The sequence below is a fragment of the Phocoena phocoena genome, chromosome 13 (assembly GCF_963924675.1).
Source record: "Phocoena phocoena chromosome 13, mPhoPho1.1, whole genome shotgun sequence".
In the NCBI taxonomy this organism is placed as follows: domain Eukaryota; kingdom Metazoa; phylum Chordata; class Mammalia; order Artiodactyla; family Phocoenidae; genus Phocoena; species Phocoena phocoena.
In genome coordinates, this window is record NC_089231.1 from 80,804,979 (window position 1) to 80,824,240 (window position 19,262).

Sequence of the window (19,262 nt, forward strand, 5' to 3'; positions counted from 1 at the left end):
GGAACTTACAATAGTTTGGAGATAGACAGATAAAGAGATTCAATGAAGCATTGTTTGTAACATGGGAAAAAGAAACCCTGGAAATCACCCAAACAGCCATCACTAAGAGACTGCTAAAATATGATTTATCTAAACTATGGGACAAGAGGCAGATACTAAAAATGAATGGACTCGATCTATTCATTCTGCCATGGAAAGCCATCTATGATGATATACAGTGATGCCCTAAAGAGGATACAGTAAAACTTTTTTGTGATTAAAAAAACATATATTACATTTGTTAGTATATACTTAAGGGAAAAAACCTGGAAGAATATAAAGTACAGCCTCAGGGAAAATGTTTGATTAGCAAAAGAAAGTCTTCCACCCCAAGAAACTGAAATCCTTCCTCCATCTGATGATAACCGGGGGTGACATTCTTGAGTCGACACGAGGCTTGGAGGCTCATCTGCCCAAGAGGCTTCAAACCTCAGCCCGGTGACTTCACCTCTCTGCCTCTCAGTTTTGTCCTCTGTAAAATGGGGATAAGACTGAGTCCCTCGCAATGCTGTGCCTGGCGGCCACGAGATCCTCCACTGCTGTTCGAGTCCTTTCCTTTCCCTGAATTCACGGCACCATCCTCTCCGCTCTGGCTGGGAGAAGATGGGACCCATTTTGACCGTCTCTGCATCCACGTCAACCCCTCCTGTCCTTTGCTCTGATTTCCCATTTTAAAGCGTGGCTCATAGCCACACTTTAAATGTCTTTTATTTTAAGCTGTCTCAAACCCTTTCTGGAAAGAGGCAAGATTCAAATAAAAGTCTTTAAAAAAAAAAAAAACACTAAATCTCACAAACCACTGCATTCTAGAAGCCAACTCTGGGATGTGAATTCTCTTCATCCTCCTCCAAACTTCTGTTTGCTTTCAGTCCAGAATTAGAAGAAAGTTCTAGTCAAGTAAGATATGGAGCATCTGCACATGTCCCCAGAGGCCCCAGGCTGGTCCAGTAAAGACTCTGCCTAGCACCAGGTCAACCCCACACCGGGGACCCTGGGAGGGGCCAGTGACTTGCATGCCCTCCCCAAGGGCCCCTCGTCAGCTGGCATCTTACACGTAGCAGATACTCAAGCAGATACTGGACAATTTGATCTAAGGTTCCATTTGCACTGCAACTGCTGGAAAAAAAAAGAAACTGATTTATGAACTAACAAGAACAGCAGCACTGAGAAGGGGCAGCAGCTGACATGCAGACTTTATTTTCCCCAAAGTCTTGGCAGACGTAAGCTGCTCGTGCCGGTCCTCAAAGAGCCAGCAGGAGGCACCTGGCTGCCTGTAGCTCACCCACGTGTCCCAGCCTGGTTCTCCACAGGCCCTGGGTACACGGCTGAATGCTAATTTTTTACGTCTGTTTTAAATATATATTGTCATTATAAAGGTCTTAAATATCCACACACACAAAGAAAATTCACACATAATAATGGAAGTACTCATGCTTTTAGAACCAAAATGTCTTAAAATATAAGAAGAACAATGCATATTTATGACGACACATTGCAGTTATAAATTTTCTAATCGGGCTCTATTAAAGATGTGAAAAAAATAGAACGGCTTGCGAGTTTAAGGCTGAGAAAGTCCAGCATGTAGCAACTGCTGGCCACTTTTAAGAGCTCACGAACGGACCACTATTTAACACTTAGCGGTGACTCCTGAAGATTCTATTTATAATGACTCGTGAAAAATAGTTCAGAAAATCAAAGCCATCTCTTCGAAAGGCAAAAAGATACATATTCTCTGCTCCTATTCAGAAGATCCAAATTCCTAAGCTGAAAATTCCCGCCCAAACTAGATTAGTCAAACAATTTTGACTGGTCAAACAATTTTCCATTTCTTCAAAAGCGCTCATTAATAAGCAACAAAAATGACAACAGCTGCTAGGCAGCATGCTCTGCAACATGAGGTCAAGAAAGATGTACTAAATGACAAACCTCCTTATCAAAGAACCTAATCAGACTTGACCCACCAACAAGATCCTAGATTACCATACTGCAAATTCCAACCATACACCATTAGGAGAATTTAGTTTGGGCATTTACTGGGTAAATTTGGCTACCCCAAGATGTTACCCCATCCCCAAACTATCTTACCAGGGTACAGTCACTCATCCTGGGATGAATGGAGCCCAAGGGAAGATAGCTTGTGTGTGGTCAAGCCAAGCTTCATCGACCTTGCTGTTGAGGATAAAGAAATAATAAAGAACCAGGACTTGGACACTTTCAGAAAACACTTTTGCACTTTCAAAACGGTACCAGATCAAGAGGCTCCAGAAAAGGGAATCCTTCTACACTGCTGGTGGGAATGTAAGTTGGTGCAGCCACTATGGAAAACAGTAGGAAGGCTCCTCAGAAAACTGAAAATAGAGCTGCCATACGATCCAGCAATCCCACTCCTTGGCATATACCTGGACAAAACTCTAATTCAAAAAGATACATGCACCCCTATGTTCATAGCAACACTATTCACAATAGCCAAGATATGGAAACAAGCTAAATGTCTGTCAACAGATAGATGGACAAAGATGTGGTATATAAATACAATGGAATCCGACTCAGCCATAAAAAGGAATGAAATAATGCCATTTGCAGCAACATGGATGCAACTAGAGATTATCATACCAAGTGAAGTAAGTCAGAAAAAGACTAATACCACATGATATCACTTATACGTGGAATCTAAAATGTGACACAAATAAACCTATCTATGCAACAGAAACAGAATCACAAACATAGAGAACAGACTGGTAGTTGCCGAGGGGGTGGGGGGAAGGATGGAGTGGGAGGTTGGGGTGAGCAGATGTAAGCTTTTATATATAGAATGGATAAACAACAAGGTCCTACTGTGTGGCACAAGGAACTACATTCAATATCTTATGATAGGGCTTCCCTGGTGGCGCAGTGGTTGAGAGTCCGCCTGCCGATGCAGGGGACACCGGTTTGTGCCCCGGTCCAGGAGGATCCCACGTGCCGCGGAGTGGCTGGGTCCGTGAGCCATGGCCACTGAGCCTGCGCGTCCGGAGCCTGTGCTCCGCAACGGGAGAGGCCACAGCAGTGAGAGGCCCGCATAGCGCAAAAAAAAAAAAAAAAAAAAAAAAGAATATGAAAAAAAGAATATATATATATATGTATAACTGAATTACTTGGCTGTACAGCAGAAATTAGCACACTGTAAATCAACTAGACTTCATTTAAAAAAAAAAGAAAAGAAAAAAGAGGCTCCAAAAGCATCATCAAGTCACAAAGCAAGAGTTTTCAAGTCTTCATACCAAATGACATGCTGTAAACCAAAGACTGGGGTCAGCAGAACTGATGAACAAATTAGACCAAAGTCACCACCCAGGCTGTGCCAGTCCATTCACAGCATTTGGATTTGCCCCCAAAATGACTCCATGCCTGATTTTTACTATTCAGAGATGCCCAGGGAGGCAATGTTCCCCCCAGAAATGTGGCTCCTAACCCAAGAAAACTGGCAAGTCCTCTAGGGCAGAGCTTCTCAAACCTGTGTGTACACCAGAATCACCTGGGGAAGCACTTTTTTTAAATGGATAAAACACATTCATCCACATAAATATGTGAGTGCCTATTATGTGCCAGGCACTATTCCAGATATCAGGAAAACAGCAGGGAGTCAAATAGACCAAAATCCCTGCCTTCGTGGAACTGTAATTCTAGTAGGAAAAAAAAAAGAATTCAGCAGTATGAAAGGGTGAAGTATGTCTCTTCCTCATCTCAACCATTCAGGGAGCTTGCTAAAAACGTGGAGTCCACGGACCAACCCCAGACTTCATGGACAAGCTCCAGGGGTGGGGTCCAGGAATCTGCATTTTTAAGGAGCTACTGGGGTGAGGCTGATGCAGTCAACCCAGAACTTATTTTTTTTTAATGTTTTCATTTATTAGTTTCTTTTTTTTGTTTGTTTTTGGGTTTTTTGGGCCCACTCTGCATGGCATGCGGGATCTTAGTTCCCTGACCAGGGATGAAACCCGTGCCCCCTGCAGTGGAAGCTCGGAGTCCTAACATCCTAACCACTGGACCGCCAGGGAGGTCTCCAGCCAGCATTTTATTGAGACCCGATGCTGATGAGGCTGCGGAGGCATCACGGGTCCTTAACTGCAACTAAATGACACGCTTCTACAGCAGAGGCGCCCCGGTATGAAGCCTGGCTTCAATACACCCCTCACTTCTGCTGCTTACATTTCTCCACTGACTTCCTGGAGCCATTCCGCGTATCAAGACAAGATCACTGGCAACAAAGGGCTGGAACATAACCAGTCCATGAGCACTGAAGCTACGATCCTGCAGGCCACCCCAAGAGTGATCACCAAGGCATGGTAATCAGAGACCAGGGAGACGAGAAGACGGAAAACAGCCCTACAGTGAAACAGCCCTGAACAATGTGACAACCCTGCAGATGGCAGAGAAAGCACAGCAGCTGACAGACCAGCCCGGCTTGGAGCTATAATGGACTTGCTCTCTTAAAGCAAAGACGGTCCGGCCAACAGAGACAGACCCTTCTGACGGCAGCAGTTACAGATGCTAATTAAAGGGCAAATCTTACATGTGTTCGGTTTGGAAGAAGCAGCAGCTTCTCTGCTGGTGTCTGCGTCTATACTCCGAGTGCTGGGATGGCAATTCCCACCAGTTGTGTTGTGTCTGGAACAAAGGATAAATGTGTGTATTTGTTGTGTGTGCGCACGCATGCACATACACACGCATGCTTGCATGTACATGTGTGCATATCGGGGTAGATATGTAATAGTTCTTTAGCGTTCTATCCCAATTTGCATACTGGTGTCATCAGAGGCATACCGTGCTGGCCACATCTTAGAAACGTGTCCTTGAAATGCCTGCACTACAATCAGCATGACTGAAAGTGCCATGAAAATGTAAGGATGCTACTAGCATCGTTACCCGCCCTGCCCAGTGTTCGTGATCTTTGGCACGGGGGAGGAGGGAATGGATACTCCAAGCAGAGTGGCCCCTGGCACAAACCCTAAATTATTCTTTTTGAAGGGCAAGGTGACCAAGAGAAAAAGAGTGAAGGCCCTTTATTTCAGAAAATACGAATCCCAGCCTGAGTCATCCTTCTGTTCAAAAAAATCCTCATTGAGCATCAAATCATCCAGAGTCTTGGCAAGAAATCGCACACTCAAACTAGGTAACTGAGGACATTAATTGAGGAAAAGCCTATTTGTAAAGGTGTGGGTGAGGTTAAAGGAAATGAACATGGGATGCTGAGGCACCCCGGGACTAGTAACAGCAGGGGAGTAGGTACCACTCGTTGGCCTGAGAGGGCAAGGAAAGGGGTCTCAGGTGTGTACACTATTACTGAAGAAACAGAAGCAAGAAGCAGTAACCAGAAACTAGCTACGGCTACAGGACAATGGTTCTCCAAGTGGGGTCTCCAGACCAGCAACAGCAGCATCACCTGGGAACTGGTCAGAAATGCAAATTCCTGGGCCCCACCTCCACCCCCACTGGATCAGCAACTCTGAAGGTGGGCCAGGCAAACCGGGACACCGTAGGAAAACTGTAGCCCCGAAAACGGTGGGACTCTAAATGCCCTCACTGGAGGGGGACTTCCTGGTGGTCCCATGGGTAAGACTCCGTGCTCCCAATGCAGCGGGCCCAGGTTCGATCCCTGGTCAGGGAAATAGATCCTGAATGCATGCCGCAACTAAGATTCTGCATGCCGCAACTAAGAAGCCCACACGTCACAACGAAGAACGCGCATGCCGCACCTAAGACCGGCACAGCCAAAATAAATAAATAAATATTTTTAAACAAATAAATGCACGGCACTTGAAATATGCCTCAAAAGACCAACACAAAAAACAACTACTTCAGAGAGTCCGCCTGCCGATGGAGGGGACACGGGTTCGTGCCCTGGTCCGGGAAGATCCCACATGCCGCGGAGCGGCTGGGTCCGTGAGTCATGGCCGCTGAGACTGCGCGTCCGGAGCCTGTGCTCCACAACGGGAGAGGCCACAACAGTGAGAGGCCCGCGTACTGCAAAAAAAAACAAAAACAAAAAAAAAAAAAAAAAACTACTTCAAAGGCACTGATAATTCAAAGAACCTCCTGAGGCAATAACACACTCAGCAACTGAATTGGAGTCAATAAGACATATTAATATTTCATTTCACCCATGAGAAAATTGAAGCCGGAAAGGCCAATGACTCCAGAGAGACCAAGCAAGGTACAGGAATAAAACAAGAACCTATATTCTAAGTAACAGCTTCCTTCTGATGGGCAGCTAGCTTGTGAAGCAACCAACACTGGTGAGTTTTGAGACATGCCTGAAAACTGCATCATCTTCCCCAAGAGATCAAAACAGCACGTCTCGTTGTCACAATGATCATAAGCTGCTGTATTTCACTAAAACAAAAAACAACGAAGTTGTGTTTGTTAACTCTCTCCCACCCTCAACGACAGCAGAGCCTGGTGATCACACAGGCCATGGGGTCATTGCCTAGAAAAAGTCCACCTCCAAATGACTCCTACATAGGAAGGGAAGTGTCCATGAAATTGCATGACTGTGGTTGAAAGCAAGACAGGAAATAGGACCACAGTTGCGTTAGAAACGGTTTTAGATGTGTCAGTATAAAGGTAATGAGGAAGACCACCAGAGGTTGAGCTGGGGGCCTGGCATCTAACCCCATCTGTTACCTACAAAAGTAGCTGTTTTAACCTCTGTGCCAGACTCTAACTTATCCCCCAAATACATTCTTCCCTTCTCCCACAGTAATAAGAATGTTAGCTGGATACAGGCCATGCAGCGAGACAGTACACACATGTACACATGCGATGAAGTTCTGGTCAACAAGATGTGAGAGGAAGTGATGTGTCCCACTTCCACATCATCCTGTGCAGAAGGAATTTGCTTGCTCTGCCTTTCTGCTCTTTTCTCCTCCCAGCCACGTGCAACACAGACATGAAATGGCCCAACTTCAAGCATGTCAAAAAGGACAACATTCTAAAGCACAGGAAGCCACAGGAGGGAATCATCACATATGACAGGGTTGCCCCACCCTGCTGGGGGTCTCTCTGTTACATGACCTTAGGCTATACCTTAACTAATACACCCATGTGTGCAACTGGGGGAAAAGACTTTGGGAATGAACAGAGGGAAGCTGATGTAAGGTCCCAGAAGGGAAAGTAGACTCGTGAGGCAGTAACAGCAGAGCACGGGCAGACTGAAAAGACCCACAGAATGAAAAGTATCAGCACAAAGCCAGGAAGCTTTATGAATCTCACAAAGAATTTAGCTACAACAATGCTACAAGTGGTGAGTTGCAGAACAATGTTTTCTTTGTGGAGATCAGCTCCTTCATGGAAGGACCCTGGGGAAGGCATCTGTTAAACAGAACTGAACAGATTTCATCATGAACCGATCAACAAAGTACTACTTCCGTGGGCCACGTGATAGAATACACGACTCGCCTTGTTATATGAAACCAGACGTTGACGGACTTTGCTATGATTTTCTGTAGCAAAAACTGGAAAGCCACACTCATTGGTATGCAACTACGAATGGGCAATTTCTAACCATCAAAACTCAAAAGGATCGAAGTTCAATTTCCTTGCACTGCAATCCAAATTTTAAAAATCTCACTGGGTCTGCGTTCAATTACATACTTGGAGAGCAAAACTCACACTATTAACGTAATACAATTTCCATAATACCTTGAGTACATTTGTATGTAAATCAAATTTCTATGAAATTAATCATTCATTCATCCAATAAATATGTCTTAAGCAATAACCTGGGGAAGCTCTACTGGAAGCAAGGGAGAAATCATCCCTCTCCTGGTGGAGACAACCGCCCCCCATTCACGAAGAGGAAGTACAGGCTGCTCTGAGCGCACAGCAGAAGGGAGCCCCTCCCACGGCAGAAGATCCGGGAAGGGTTTCTGGAGGAAGTCACATCTGTCCCAAGCCCAGAAGGAGAAATGAGAGTTAGTCAGGTAAACGTGGAAAGACGGGAGAGTGAGGAGAAAGGTCAGAGGCAAGTTCAAAGAACCAAAGGAAGCTCAGGGTGAATATAAAGTGAAAGGAAAGAGATGTGAGCACTGAGGCTGGAGGCATCTGAGGAAAAGGCCTCGTAAACCACACGGAAGAGTCTGGACTTCATCCAGGGGGCAGCAGGGAGTCTTGAAGGGTTTTAACAGCGCGATGGCTTGGCTGCAGTGTGGAGAAGACCTGGGGAAAGAGCAAGACAGATGGCAGGGAGAACACTTAGGAGGTTGTTGCAGGAATGCAGGCAAAGGAAGATGGCGGCCTGGACTCCCACAGTAAAAACAGCACTGGAGAGAAGAGAATGCACCGAGAAATACACAGGAAATGGAATCCTATTTTTTTCATTGATTCTTTTAAAATTTTATTTTTAATTGAAGTATAGTTGATTTACAGTGATTCAGGTGTACAACGGGGTGATTCAGTTCATATATATATATATATATATATATATATATATATATATATGTTCTTTTTCAGATTCTTTTCCATTATAGGTTATTACAAGATATTGAATATAGTCCCCTGTGCTATACAATAGGTCCTCGTTGTTTATCTATTTTATACATAGTATTGTGTATCTGTTAATCCTAAATTCCCAATTTATCCCTCCTCCCCTTTCCCCTTTGGTAACCATAATTTTGTTTTCTAAGTTCATGAGTCTGTTTCTGTTTTGTAAATAAGTTCATTTTTTTAGATTCCACAAATAAGCGAAATCATATGGTATTTGTCTTTCTCTGTCTGACTTACTGCACTTAGTGTGATAATCTCTAGGTCCATCCATGTTGCTGCAAGTGGAATTATTTCATTCTTTTTTATGGCTGAGTAACATTCCATTGTACATATGTACTGCATCTTCTTTATCCATACCTCTGTCAGTGGACATTTAGGTTGCTTCCATGTCCTGGTTATTGTTAATAGTGCTGCTATGTCATTGATTTTAAATGTATCTTTGGGGACTTCCCTGGTGGTGCAGTGGTTAAGAATCCACCTGCCAATGCAGGGGACACAGGTTCTATCCCTAGTCCAGGAAGATCCCACATACCGCGGAGCAACTAAGCCCATATGCCACAACTACTGAGCCTACACCCTAGAGCCCACGAGCCACAACTACTGAGCCTGTGCACCACAACTACTGAGCCCACGTGCTGTAACTACTGAAGCCCGCGTGCCTAGAGCCTGTGCTCTGCAACAAGAGAAGCCACTGCAATGAGAAGTCCACGCACCACAACAAAGAGCAGCCCCCGCTCACCGCAACTAGAGAAAGCCCACATGCAGCAACAAAGACCCAACGCAGCCAAAAATAAAAATAACATCAATCATATTAAAAATAAAGAACGAAAGAATATATCTTCAATTAAACAACAACTGCATTACAAATTAATGTTTAACTGCCAGGGGAGTTTACTACGATTTGTATGTTTCCCCAACCCTCAAAGGTTTAATGATCTAGAGGCACAGTGGAATTTCAGTACGTTATAACACAAATACAGACGTACAGTGCCCTTATCTTGCCACAGGCAGAATGTGTCTCCAGATTCAGAAACGTTCAGATTTTAGGACGGCACAATGTTGCGTATGCTTTGTATTATGCAACACCCTCAGGCAGGGCCTGGGATATCACCCTGTAATCAAACATACTCATAACTTGCAGCAAAATGGATGAACAGTCACTCTAAAGGGAATGAATAAGAGTTCGGGTCAGGTTTTGCTACAAAGCTCAAGTCAGGTCTTGCTGCCAAATAAGTAATAAAATAACTTGAGGTTTTCCAGAGTACGGGGTATTTCAGAATTGCAGACAAGAGACGGTGGATCTATCATCATACCTTAATTCCTATGCTAAGTTTGGATTTTTCATATGAAAACGGTACCCTTAGCAAGCATTTTATTCCAAAGTACTGGAAAAGAGAATGCAGGCAAGGAAATAATTACAAGACCCCACTGGTAATACCCAATTGAGCTACTTAAGAAGGGTATAAAAACCTCCTTGCAGCCAGGTATCAAGGTGCTGAGGCAACCAGAATGCAAGAAAACACTCGTTTTGAGAACAGTCCCATTTCCCAAGATGGTGGGTAGAAAAACTGAGAAGACCATCCTAAGCTAAGGATGCCAATGCCAGTGTCAAGAGCCAGAGGGAAGCCCCACAGCCCAAAGATCCAAAACAGGAAGCCCCCTGCAGATGGAAGCCTGTCCTAGCAGAGGAACGGCAGGTATTCCCAATCTACAAGGTATTCCAGAAAAGTTATATCCAAGCAGAAGTCCACAGCAGTCAAATCCACAATTAAGAAAAAGAAAGAGACAGTTCTCACCACTGTGACAAGGCCAATTGGTATGGATAAAAAGGGTGACACTGAAGAGTTTAAACTTCTCAAAATGCCCAAATATCACCCTCCCAGAGATATGCTTTGGAAACTGTTGAGCAGTGGGGGAAAAAAACCAACTATAATCAACATGAAAACAAGTACGAGTGTTGCTCCTAGGGCCCCACTGACCATCCTCACTGGCCACCCCAGAGACAAGCAGAGGGCGGTATCCCTGCAGGAACTGAGCAGGAGCTTGCCGCTTGGGACTGGACCACTAGCCCTCATTCATCTGAGTTCCTTTACGCAGGACACTCAGAATCTGCCATCACCTCTACCAAAACTGACCATGATGGTGTGAAAGTCCCAAAGCATCTCAACAGTGCTACTTTTATGAAGAAGAAGCTGCATGAGATTGGACATCAAAAAGGTTGAGCTTTTCGACTCAGAGGAAGAGTACGATAAGATTTCAGAGCAGAGCAATCTGTGGAGTCTCAACTTCTGCCAAAAATCAGAGCCCTTCCTAGCTCCAGGATGGCCTGTGTGCTGTGTGGCCTCAAAAACTAACATTATGCTCACACGCTGGTGTGCTGTATCATTTGCAGGGCTCCAGTTAAAATGTCCAAAACAACAACAACAAACAAACAAAGAGCCTGCTGTGTCAAGGTAACTGCTTTTCTGAAGGCTAACGAATAAATCTGTTAATATGCCCAAACACAGGGCACTCCGCAAGACACAGAGAGCACAAGACAAATATCATGTATGCAACAAATGTCCTAGAATACCAGTGAGCCTAGAAACACACCAAGGTCATTAGCAAAGGAAAGGGTTCCAAGCCCCATGTGTCAAGGAAGAAAAGCTTCCAAGACAATATTCAAGGAAAGGAAGTTTCAGGACACAGAGACCACAGGTGTGCTGTTGATTCTGAAGGAGCACTTGGTCAGCGCAAGGCCGGTCTCCCAGTGCATCTGTGTGAGAATGTCCTTGCTCAGAAGGCTGGGTAGCGCTAGGGACCAAGGCAAATAAACTGTTTATTCCAGGTCAGAAATAAAGGTGTAAAGTCCCCCCAAAATGCCCAGTGGAGGTTCAAGACAAATAGGAATCCATCTCTCTCTTACCCTTTTCTCTGACGTGAACTTTACAAAAGTTTATCTCCATTCAATGTAATAGGATAGTCTTGTTTTAAGGGCTGAATCAAGAACAAAAATTGTTTTTAGGATACCTTTTTAATTTTAGGAATCTAAACCCCCAAGAACCTAAACAAGGCCCCAAAATGAATTTTAGCATTCTGTAAGCTATGCTACAGGCACATCAGGAAAAACCATGGCATTGCTCGAAAGAATGAAGCAGATCTGCATGTAGTGACATGGAAAGATGTCAGGGACAAATCGTTCAACGCAAAAAGCAAGCTGAAGAGCAAAGTAGACAGTAATATACCATTTTTGTAAAACAAACTATATACATGTGTTACACGCATAGACATAGAAATATTTTTCTGCAAGGCATGGTTAAGGGTCAGAAAGAACATACATAACCATTAACGTTTGTTTCCTTGGGGAAAGGGATTAGAAAGAAAGGTAGAGCATGTTCCCTTCTATTTCATACATTTCTGCAGCATTTGCATTTTCTTATAATAACTATGCATTATCTCAATTTTTTTAATTTAAAGCAAGATTCTGTTAAAGGAAACAGCAGACTATTTCCAAATAAATGACTTCCCCTTATTGCTCTGTAAGCCACAGCTACAATATCCAGCAATAAATGAAGCTCTTTCTAAATGGGTTAGTTCTTCATATTTAAGACAAGAAGAACAGGAAGATACCTGAAAGTCAGGAAAGCATGAGAAAGAATGAGAGGTGTTGTGGGCCACGTGGGCAAGAACCACATTGAATTCCACAGCTGTACTATCTGATTATTGCAACACCAGACTAATTCTAGAGAGATGGAAAGACTCACCAGATAAAGATTTTTTTTGTCCTGAAAGGCATACTGTAACCGGGGGATCCAAGGGCTTGTGCTCTGAGATAATATGTTCTGTTCTTCCTCAAAATATGAAACCTAGGGGGAAAAGAAACTGTTTAGACAATTATAAAGAACTAAGTGTGATGGGGAAAATGCCCTTTGCTTAAACTGATAATTCTAGTTTTGTTTTGTTTTAAAAAAGCCATCACTTAGCCCAACATTCCACAAATCTCACCCTTCTGCCTACTTTGCTCACCATTTTTGCCAGATGCATATGTATCCAATTATTTACTTAACGTCTTTCTTTAAAGTCAACTCACTACTTTAAAATCTAAATCTCTTTCTCTTTACCTTCCCTTCCTGAGCAATTCAGTCCTAAAGCCATGAGATGGAGAAAAACCACCAGGTAAGCATCCATGACAGGTGGCAAGGAGAGCCATGGTGGCCCAGAACAGGGTGACTGGTCCAAGCAAGGTGAGGAAGGTCATCACGTGTAGGGATGGCCTAGAGCAGGGCATCTGAACCTACCAAGGGGAGGCGGAAGCAGCAAACACAGTAGATTGGATGGACACAGGTGCATAAAATAAGTGAAAAATATTAAGGGTGATATCAGAGAAGAGAGTTACAAACATGGAAAGTGTGAAAATTACAATGAACCTTGTGAAGCTGGACTGGACTTGGAAGTGTCGATGTGAACACATGGTTTTCAACATATAGAGATAGATACAGAAATAAACAGAGATGTAAATGTGTGTGTGTCTGTGTGTGTGAAGGTAGGTATACTGCATACATGTACATGTATTCCCTGGCTTTGTCCACTGAAAGGCGTCTGGGAGCAATGACATCCCAATAGCAATCAGAACACCTAGTGCCCAGATCGTGGCCTCTAAATACCATTTTCCACTTAAATACAAAAACAAACAAAACAAAAAGAGGTCCTTGGAGAAATGACTGATTGCAGGTCTGGGGCAGGTAAAGTAAAAGTGTAAGAGCCTGAACATCTTGCTGTATCAGAAAGCAACACAGAACTCAAAGATGGGGAATATGTCAAAAGGACACAAAAGCCAACCTGAAGAGATTCTTTTTTTTTTAATTTAATTTTATTTATTTATTATACAGCAGGTTCTTATTAGTTATCTATTTTATACATATTCGTGTACACATGCCAATCCCAGTCTCCCAATGCATCCCACCCCACGCCCACTTTCCCCCTGTGGTGTCCATACATTTGTTCTCTACATCTGTGTCTCTATTTCTGCCTTGCTAACCGGTTCATCTGTATCATTTTTCTAGATTCCACATATATGTGCTAATATACGATATTTGTTTTTCTCTTTCTGACTTACTTCACTCTGTATGACAGTCTCTAGGTCCATCCAAGTCTCTACAAATGACCCAATTTTGTTCCTTTTTATGGCTGAGTAATACTCCATTGTATATATGTACCACATATTCTTTATCCATTAGTCTGTTGATAGGCATTTAGGTTGCTTCCATGACCTGGCTATTGTAAATAGTGCTGCAATGAACATTGGGGTGCATGTGTCTTTTTGAATTACGGTTTTCTCTGGGTATACGCCCAGAAGTGGGATTGCTGGATCATATGGTAATTCTATTTTTAGTTTTTTAAGGAACCTCCATACTGTTCTCCATGGTGGCTGTCTAAATTTACATTCCCACCAACAGTGCAAGAGGGTTCCCTTTTCTCTCATTGGCCAACCTGGGGACAATTTGAGTATAAAAATATATTATGACAGGAATGGATTGTAACTCACTGACAGGAAAATGCAAGTCCATACAGATATAAATAAATTCATGGATTGAAAGTTTTATGAGAAATAGGTATTTCCATAGTTTGAAAGTATCTCCTTCCAAAATATACGTATGTAATTACAAAGGGGAAAGGAGTTAACTCCACAGTGGAGAAGTGCGGCAGATACCAAAGTGACATCCTCAGGAATGTGACAAACTGAAATTGAGACTCACCTGTTGGGATGCAATGAGAGGAACAGAGCATTCTGTCTGTGATAATCCTGCCTGAACCTGAATCTCAGCATGAGCAACATCAGACAAATCTACATTTTACAAAATAACTGGCCTACAATCTTCAGAGTCGCCAAGGTCATGAGAGTCCGGGAGAAATGAAGGGACTGTTCCAGACTGAAAAGACTAGAGGGACAGGACAACTAAATGCCACGTGGGATCCTGAAGTGAATCCTTTTGTTCTAAAAGACCATGGAACAAACTGGTGAACCCTGAGTGGGGCCTGAGGATTAGATGGTGGTAATTTTATCATGGTTGATTTCCTGATTTTGATGGTTGTGTTGTCATTCACGGGAAAACGTCCTTATTATAGGAAATGTACTCTGAAGTACCTGGAGATAATGGGGCATCGGGCTGGTGAGTGATTTTCAAATGGTTCAGGAAAAGGAAGTTGTTGATACTATATGTGATAGTTTTGTGTGTCAACTTGGCTAGGCTCTAGCACCGTCATTCAAGCCAACACTAATCTAGGTGTTGCCGTGAGGCTGTTGTGTAGGCGGTGGTTAATTTAGTAAAGGAGGTTATCCTTGATGATTTGGGTATGCCTCATCCAATCAGTTGAAAGGTCTTAAGAACAAAACTGAGGCTTCCCTGAGAAAGAAGAAATTCTGCCTCAAGACTGCATCACCAGCTTCTGCCCGAGAGCTTCCAGCCTCTTGACCTGCCCTACAGATTTCAGCCTTCCTAGCGCCCACAGTCAGGTAAGTCATACACATATGCGTATGTATGTATAGTCAATGTGTACATGTATGTATAGTCAATGTGTACATGTATGTATAGTCAATGTGTATAGATAGCATGTATCATATATATATACTATAGAACCTTGACTGACACACTATACTTGTGACTTTTCTGTAAATTTGTGACTGTTTCCAAGTAATTTAATTTTAAATACACCTTCTTCCATTTCGTTCTAAGAGTAACATCTGTGAAAGTGCCAGGTTTGGATACGCCAGTTAATATTAAACTATTAAATGTTTTAAAATAGTTCTGTCCGTGTGTGTACTGCCCAAAATCATCATGCACACCACCAGTTTAACCTCTAACACATCTGGGAAACACCAACCTAACCCCCGAAATCTACCGTGTGGGATTTGCTGATCCTTCTGTTTTCCTGGCACATAAAAAGTGTTCAGTGAAGGCTGGCTGAACAGAAGGGTCTACACCTTCACTTACTTATCATTGACGCCTCGTCTGACCCCTGAAGCTTCTATTAAAACAAATGGTCTCTGAGGACCTCTTCCAGTTTTCACGGAGCTCTGGGCGGGGTTGCTGGCTTCTCCTAGGTGACAGGTCTTGTTCACAGGATGCTACCTCTTCTCACCTCCTCTCTGGCACTTCCTTCCCCCAACTCCCTGTGCTGACTTCTCTTCTCACACCCTTCAATTCCAAAGCCTCACCATGGCTCAGGTAAGGAATGGGTGGGTGGGGTTAATTAGCTCCCAGGCGTGTGCGATTTTTAAATCTCCCAGCCCTCGCCTCGCAAGGGGTCATCTCAAGTCATTCACCTGGAGGAACACACACCTATGTGAGTGTCTCTATCACTTGCCTGCAGTATCGTAGACGCTGAATTTGCTTCCTTTGATATGCACCATTTCCCACCTGAAATATAAGCAGCACAAGCCTACATCTAAGGCCTCTTCCAAGGACCTAGGAACACACCAGACACGACTGGTGCTCAGCAGGTGTGGCCTGATGACAGGTGGTTGTTAGGTGCTGCGTGGCTGAGTGGGCATCTTCCACGCCTCTCTTCCGAATGATTTGCCATGTCCTGTCATTTGTCCTTTCTGTGAAGTTGCCCACATTTCATTCCTGAACGCACACCACAGCTTTCCTGGATGCTGACAAGCAGCTTCCTGCCCTCTGCTGAGTCTCTGACTGGAGACCACACAAAGTCACTTAGGTACTCAGACCCAGATCCCAGCCGCCTTCCTCCAAAAACCTACGTGATTCCCAAACATCTCACAAATTAAACTGTGACTCCGAAAAGCAGTTCTTGGGGAGGGTGAGTTACTATTTAATGGGTAGAGTTTCTATCTGGGATGATGAAAAAGTTCTGCAGAAGGACAGCGGTGATGGTGGCACACTGTGAATGTACTTAATGCCACTGAACTGTACACTTAAAAATGGCTAAAATGGTAAATTTTATGTTGCATGTATTTTATCACAGTAACCAAAAAAGGGTTCTTGAGGTTTCCCACCAATCACCCCCTCCCAACTCCAATACCCTTATTTCTCCCCATCTCCCAGTCTATTCGTTCTAAACCACTTAAACAACAAAAACAAACAAACACATCTGCGTAGCGTTCTAATACTCACACCTCCAGAACGGCACACACACCACACTTCTACCTGGTACATTCTCGTCACTTCTCTCTGTCCGGAGCCCATGCTCCCTCTCAGCACTGTGAACCTTCCCTAACTGTCTCTGGCTCACCCACACCTCTCCTCATTCTATCGTTCATGAATTTGCTAACTGCTCCCTCTTCTGTGATGCTTTAGCTCCTAAGTGCCTGCTTTACGGATCTGTGCTTTACCTCCACTTTCCAAGGTTGTTCTAAAACCCTGAAATTAACAGCCATGGAGCTTCGATTCCTTTTGCAGGCTTCCCACGGAGCTGGGTCCATTATCAGACACATGATGTGCACCTGAACATGGGTAACTAATAAATTGCTCTCTGAACACCAAGGCTGATGGCCACCTCTCTAGAAACGAGGCAAATGAATCAATACTGTCTGGAGGCAGTAGCCTTGTTTAAAAGAGAGAAAAACACCACAACAGGAAAGATAACTTCTCACCTGCTCTCCACCCAGCAACTCCCTAGCCACAGAACAATTTAATTTCTTCAGAGGCCTGTTTTAAAATCAAATACACATGCCCACAACACAAATATATAAGATGCGTACGAAAGCAAAGGCTATCTGACTCACCCCATAACATGCACATCTCTGAATCCCCAAGGGATGGTCATGAAAGATCATCTCCAATTCATTAGTGAAAAGGCCAAGTTGGTTCTGAATAATATGCAACTATAAAAGCAACTCAGGGGAGCTTGTCAGTCTTCAAAATTAGTCAATGTCAGTTCAAGAGTGTTCAGACCTTCCTGGCTGTGCCACCGTAATTAACTAGAGAGGCAAAGGAAAACTGGCTCCATCCCAGATGCCAATTCAGCAGATTCTCATCTCTGCAATGAACATGCTGGTACAGAAAGGGGGAAAATGCTGTGATGTTAAACGCTCCTACCTGCTCCTGGGCCAACAAAACCTTCTTCTTCATGACTTTCATGGCATAGATGTCCCCGGTCGCTTTCTCTCTGACCACCTGCACTTCGGCAAAGTTACCGCAACCTACCACACTTCTCCCTTCAAAGTCCTTTGCTGAAGGCTGGAGCTCCTGCAACTCAGCTACGATGTCAGAATCTGCAAAAGACGGAAGAGTGACTCCTGATCCATAACGTGCTTCAAATACGCGCATCTTTATGAAAGCGAAAAGAAAGGAAGAAGAAAGTGTTGCGATGTCTTCCCTAGCTGTCAGAAGACACTTAGTCACTTTCTCGTCGTCGTGAATAATTATAAAATCAGCATAAAAGTGTTTTCCTATGCTAAGTTAAAATTAAGGGCTCCAGAAATTCCAAAGCACAGTTTCCATGGCAGCTATGATTTGAATCCTGTAGACGTAGAAAATAGGGGAAGGAGAACGGAAAGCATGCTTTTCTTCCTCCTCTCTGGAGGCTGCAGGGCAGTGTGTGATCAAAAGTTCTTACCAGCATTTAGATCAGTTTATAATGGGATGTAAGCAATGTGATCCCCATGTCAGTCGACTTTGGAGTTGACTTCCAGATCATTCCATTCTGACTACACGTGTCCTGCTCAGTTTTATCCCACTAGCCCAAGTCTTATCTCCCTTGGATCGTGTCAGTAAATACCTTCCTGGCCTTAATATGCAGCAGCGCTACCAAAGGGGAAAAAAAGCCTGACCCCAAGGAACCAAATAGAGCCCTGACCTTGGTCCTGCAGAGCTGACGTATCACACACCTGGATGGGTTTGCAACTATCTTTTTTCTTGGCATATAGACTATTCCTTCTCAGAGTGCAATCTCTCAGCTGGTGTCTTCATCTGCCCTGACTGCTTTAATAAAACACCACAGACCCATGGGCAAAGCGGCTTAAACAACAGGCATGTATTTCTCAAAGTCCTGGTGGCTGGGAAGGCCAGCAGACTGAGATCCTGGAGAGAACCCGCTTCCTGACTGATGGACGGCCATCTTCTCCCTGTGTCCTCATGTGGCAGAAAGAAAAGGAGCCCTCGTCCCTCTTCTTCCAGGGACACTAATTCCATCATGGGGGACCACCTTTATGAATTCATCTAAACCTAATTATCTCCCAAAGCCTTCACATGTTGGGGGATAGAGCCTTAACATATGAATTTGGGGGATTGGAGGAGGGGGCGGAACAGTGAGAGATTCTCAGTGTTTAAAGTGTGGACTAAACGGGTGGCAGATTTGGAATCTAACATATATTTATTTAACAGCACTAAGTTGGGGCATCGCTGGATTTGCAACAACTCTAATGGTCTAAAGAATAGAGTGGAACTTAATTATTAGAGAAATGCAAGTCAAAACTACAATAAGGTATCACCTCACACCAGTCACAACTGCCATCATTAAAAAGTCTACAAATAATAACTGTTAGAGATGGTGTGGACAAAAGGGAACCCTCTTGCACTGTTGGTGGGAATGTAAATTGGTGCAGCCGCGATGGAGAACAGTATGGAGGTTCCTCAGAAAAACTAAAAATAGAACTACCATATGACCCAGCAATCCCACTCCTGGGCATATACCCAGACAAAATAATTCAAAAGGATACATGCACCCTTATGTTCATAGCAGCACTATTTACAATATCC

The 19,262-nt window shown here is 43.8% G+C and overlaps 1 protein-coding gene across 1 annotated transcript in view; it reads right to left on the reverse strand.

Annotated features, from left to right (window-relative positions):
• Positions 1 to 19,262, reverse strand: part of CIT (citron rho-interacting serine/threonine kinase) — a 169,668-nt gene that overhangs the window by 137,927 nt on the left and 12,479 nt on the right. Inside the window, exons 3-4 of the mRNA XM_065889532.1 lie at positions 17,601 to 17,776; positions 12,306 to 12,407 (exon numbers count right to left, since the gene is read on the reverse strand). Coding sequence (XP_065745604.1) covers positions 12,306 to 12,407; positions 17,601 to 17,776 — 278 coding nt within the window. The remainder of the gene's footprint in view (positions 1 to 12,305; positions 12,408 to 17,600; positions 17,777 to 19,262) is intronic.